Here is a 5,426-nt window from a genome sequence, read left to right on the forward strand (position 1 = left end):
GGAACACAAGCAGGGGGAGTGGGAGAGGGAGAAGCAGGCTTCCCACTGAGCAGGGAGCACGATGCGGGGCTCGATCCCAGGACCCTGGGATCATGACCTGAGCCGAAGGCAGACGCTTAATGACTGAGCCACCCAGGCGCCCGACTGTGATATTTTGGGGATCATTGTGGTGTGCTCTTGGATGAGAGGTGTTGTATTAGGAAAAATAGTCCTGAGGTTTTTTACTGGGAAAATAACTGGTTTTACTTCCTGAAAATACACTTCTGAATGGCATATGGTGGGAGGGAAGGGAAGGAGTGTAAGGTTCCAGATGCTTACACTGTGTTCTAATAGCTTGTTTTTCTAAACTTCTCTTAAATTTTTGTTCAGTTGTACAACATACATCAAAGTGTTCTGACCAACCGCAGCCATATGGGAGCTGCTACCCAGGAACGCTCATGTAACACAAATCCTAACTGGCCCGAATGCCCTATTTCCAGTAAAACATAAAATAGATCATTCCGAAGTCACACACCAGTAATGCTCTTTTTGCAAGCATCCCGCGCACAGTCTGAAAACCACCTCTTCTGGGGATTGCCTCGCGATCGTTGTTGGAGAAGCAGACTGTCTAATTTTATCACATTCACAAGAGTACATCAAAAATTGGGTGCCATATTTTCCTATTTTTAAATTGTGTTATATCATTAAGTGGTTTATTTTTACAATGAAAATACATAAATCTTTTATGATTTACTGATCTCTTTAAAAATCATAGCTATTGTTTTTTCTGTATATATAATAAAAACTTGACTATTGCTTTTTTCTACGCCTGAATAAGATATATGCATTTTTATGATGTAAATACACAATGCTATATAGCTAATTTGAATTGAAAAATTAAATATGTAATGGTTTAAATACTTTTCTAATGAAAACATTTCATCACACAGAAAACTTTAGGTTTTCAGCAATAATGGTCAGTGAAATCCATATGATTGCCTTAAGATATATTACTTTATTATCTTTAGATCTTGTATTTTTTTTTTTTTAAAGAGATGAAATGCTTGTGGGGACAGACACAATTCTGCTCTGTATGTTTCTGTCTCATTCTTCTTTGATTACCACAACTGAATTTGGTGTGACTCTTTCCCAAGTACGCATCAAAATACGTTCTGGACTGTGTGATGGCAGGAAACTGTTCGTATCTCTGTGCTACCTGATTTTTATTCACATTGTAGGAATGAATTTAACCCATCTTTACGCCTTTGCAATGTGTGCAGTGAAGCCTATGAATTTCCCTCTGAGTACCGCTTTAGTTGCCCTGTACCGCTTGGAGCAGGTGCTATTTTTATTATTCAGTAGTAAACATTTTCTAATTCCCATTAGGACTTTTTTTAACCTAGACTTTATTTAGATGTGTGCTTTTAGGCTTCTACATGTATGAGCTTGTTTTTGGTAAACTTTCTGTTACTGATTTCTGATTTTATGGCATTGTGTTTGGAGCACGTGATCTATATGGCACTGATTCTCTTCTACCTGTTGCGATTTTTGTATCTATTGAGAAACTTGGCTGTGTGGTTGATTTTTATGAGTATCATATATGTGTGCGTGAAAAGAATATGTTCTCACCCACCACTGGGTACATGTTTGCATAGATGTCTATTGACCCAACCTTATTAATTGTATTCAAATTATTCAGGTTTCCTAATTTTTTGTACTCTCGATTGTTTTTTTTAATTAGAGAAATGTATTAATACCTCTCCCTGTGATTGTAATCTTGTCAATTTCTTCTTATAATTCTATTAATTTTTGCTCCGTATAATTACAGGCTGTGTAATTGGGCATATTTAAGTCAGACTTCTTACGTTTTCATTGCAGTGTTCCTTTTATAATATCTATAAACTATTTTTAATGAGGTCTTATTTGCCTTGTATCTATTTTTTCTAGTACTTTTGCAATCAATCTTGCCTTCTTTTATTTAGTATATGCTATTTTTCTCCCACCCTTCACATTCAGCCTTTAAAAGTGATTTTTTAAAAAAATTTTATTTATTTATTTGAGAGAAGAGAGAGAAAGGGAGCATGAGTGAGGAGAGGAGAGGCAGACTCCCCTCTGAGCAGGGAGCCTGCTGTGGGGCTCAGTCTCAGGACCCTGGGACCATGACCCGAGCTGAAGGGCAGACGCTCAACTGACTGAGCCACCCAGATGCCCCTAAAAATGATGTTTGAAGTGTTTCTCTTGAAATCCAACTAAGAATCTCTTCTTTTTTTTAACTTGTTGCGTTTAGTCTGTTTACAACTGGTATGCTTACTCACACATTTGATCTTATTTTGTGCATTCTCTTCTACATTAAAAAAAAAACTTCTGTATTTTCTATTTATCATGGATTTTCTTTGCTTCTTCATTTCTTCTTCCTTAGCCTCAATTGGATTGATTGAAAAAAGATTTTAATTCTCTTTTTATCCCTGTGAATGCTTTTGGTTTTTTACTGGTTAACTTCAAGAAACTAGCAATTTTATAAGGTATTGTAACTCTGCCTTTCTGTTAAACTTGATCTGTGTCTCATTCCTAGACTCAGTGCCTTGCAAAGTGCTCAGTGTTTAGTGGATGATCTCTGGATGTTTGTTGGATGTCTGTTGAATTGTTTGAGTGGTATGAGTTATCAAGGTGTCTTGACCTTGTGCTCGTTTGTGGACTGCTAAGCTATGTTGAATTGGTAGCTTGGTGGCTATGAGTGGATTCCTCTGTGTCGTGTTTCTCACCTGAAATGGGTATAAAATAGTTTACATCTCATAAGTTTGTTAAAAGGATGAAATGTTCAGTGTTCAGAATGCTGTTGGCACAGAGTTAAGACTCTCTCTGTTAGTTTGCTATTGAGTCTATGTACACCTTCATTTCCTATTTGTAACTGAAGAACAGCCTCAAGGTATGTGCACACTGTGAGGGTACGTACTTTCAGATGTACTTCAGTATATTTTTCTTAATAATTTGGATATTCTTGGCATGGAAGGAAGATGGACATTGTCATGAACCATAATTAGGTAATGTTTGGGTCCAAAAATGGTTCTGTAGGTGGAGCACAGTTCAGCTCCTTCCAGGAGATATTTTAAGTCGCTGCAGCCTTCCTTCTGACTGCAGCATGAGGGGAGGTGATGATCAGATCAGAGGCAGGTCCTCAGAGGGACCCCAGCCAGGGACTGCACGGAGGCCTTAGGGTTTGATAACTGGCAGATTAATAATTGACATCAAACTTCAAATGCCCCATTCAGGGCATCTTTCAGATAATTTATTGAAGATGGATTATGATCTATATTTAAAAATAAATTCTGGTATATTCATATTGTAGTCTTTTGATCTTTTATTGTACTTTTATAATTCTTGGTGGCATTTCATATATAGAAAACATACACTTCCTAAGGTCAAAATGTACCATTAGTAATGATTCATAAGGAAGTTTTTGGAGGCCAATTCTGAAATTGTTATAAATAAGAAAAAAACCTCGTGTCAGTTTCTTACTTTAGATTCACTGTTGTTAGATAGCATCAGTATAATGTTTATTAATTCAGCCTTTAAAGAACACATCTTGTTTGCTCCCCTTACAATTCTAGGGATCATCATTCACGACCCAACAGCACCAGCTTTATAACCTTTTCGCCACCACAGCCACTGGGGATGGCAGAAAGCTGTGGGACTTGCGAACCCTGAGGTAAGGCCCGCCCTGGCCTGCAGGGGGCGCACGAGACATGCTTCTGTTAACAGCTCCTGAGGCACGTGGCCTTAGTGTCTGTAAACTCAGTTTGATCTCTTTTTTCCAAATACAACAAGGTTGTGGTGAACCTACTCATGCTGAGCCATCTAAGAAGAGTATGATTTATACACAGAACAGGTCACACCAATTTGGAGTGCTAACGTAAAAGGTGCTGGTCTTTGCTAGGCTTGTGCCTTGTGACACCTGAGGGTCAGATATGCACAGGGAGGTAATGAGATGCTCATAAACTACAGTGACGCAAATGCATATATGTGTATGTTCCTGTTCTCTAAAAAAGATAATTCTGTTATGGGGAATAATCACTAAATATATAACGTAGATAAAAAAGTATCATCAATATTTGTGCGTACGCACACTTACAGACGGCAAGGGCAGAATGAACAGTGTCTCTGCTCTCCTCTGTAATCGCTAAGCGAATATAAAAGCCCCTCTGATGTGTGAGGGCGTGTTCCCTGAGCCCTCTCCAGGTGGGGCTCTGTTTGGCATCGTGGACCCCCTGGAGCCCAGCCACGTGCTGGTCAGCGCTTGCAAAGGCTCTCCTTGGGCAGCTCTGGCCATCGCCAAATAGGAGATTTTCTCGGGAAAACCAGCATCAATAAACAGGTTGTATGTAACACTTTGTAGCAAGTTGGTTGAGGCACCAGCCTTGTTAGAGTGTTGCACCTCCCAGAAGTCTTTGAATCACTGATCCAAATAATTTATCATTTGAAAACGTTTGTTCTATATTTTTAAAGATCTTCAGAATGACCTGCTTGCCTTTAATTACTCACATGTGAGCATGCTATCTCAGTGCTGGTTTGCTCATTGTTGGGAAGACAGGCTACAAGTCAGTGTCTTTGCCCTAATTTGTGTTAAAAATAAAAAATCATTTTTTTCTCCTGATGCTTCTTCTTTTCCTATAGATGCGAGCGCTGTTTTGAAGGACATCCAAACCACGGATACCCATGTGGGACTGCTTTCAGCCCTCGTGGACGCTACGTGGCTTCTGGTGCAGAGGACAGACATGTTAAGTGCGGCTGCGGTGTGTCGGTTGGCCTTCAGTCATGAGACCCTAGACTCATTCTTGTGGAAACTGGTTAATGTTGTTGCACAGGAGGATAAAAATCTGTTTTAATGAGAATAATGTGTGCACTATGAAAGACCCTCATGCATTAATTTTGGTGAGGCATGATTATTTTAAACCCCGGTCACACATTAATTTCTTTATTCATTTATCAATCATTGCACAAATTGCCTCTCATGTAGGAATTGCTGCATGCTGCATTTTCTGTGAATCACCAGGTAACAACACTAATGAGTAAAATACCAGATCAAAGTATTTAACTGGGAGTCTTCCTTTTTGATATCTTAGAGAACAATGTACTTATTTTATTATTATTATTTTTAACCTTCCAAAGAAGTGCCTTTATTATATTCACAGGGCTTAGGAAGGGAAAAGGCTCTACAAAAAGGGAATTTCAGAATAGGCCGTGGTGCAGGGAGGACTTGGCAGGGTCCAGGCTGCCGTCTCCTGTGCTTCCTGGTGGTCACTGCCTGGTCGTGAGGACGTCCCGCGTCTCTCGGTGGCCAGTTTGGGCCCCAGTGAGTGGCCCTGATGACTTCTCAAGCCCCGCCCAGCACCCCCCAGGTCAGCCCCCCTCCGTCAGCGCCCCCGCCCAGCCCCCCCCCCCCCCCCTTA

At 40.1% G+C, this 5,426-nt stretch overlaps 1 protein-coding gene across 1 annotated transcript in view; it reads left to right on the forward strand.

Moving 5' to 3' along the window:
* Nucleotides 1–5,426, forward strand: part of WDR27 (WD repeat domain 27) — a 67,892-nt gene that overhangs the window by 46,287 nt on the left and 16,179 nt on the right. The window contains 2 exon segments of the mRNA XM_021693197.1: nt 3,588–3,685; nt 4,651–4,753. Coding sequence (XP_021548872.1) covers nt 3,588–3,685; nt 4,651–4,753 — 201 coding nt within the window.

This window comes from Neomonachus schauinslandi, chromosome 8 (genome assembly GCF_002201575.2).
Source record: "Neomonachus schauinslandi chromosome 8, ASM220157v2, whole genome shotgun sequence".
Lineage (NCBI taxonomy): Eukaryota > Metazoa > Chordata > Mammalia > Carnivora > Phocidae > Neomonachus > Neomonachus schauinslandi.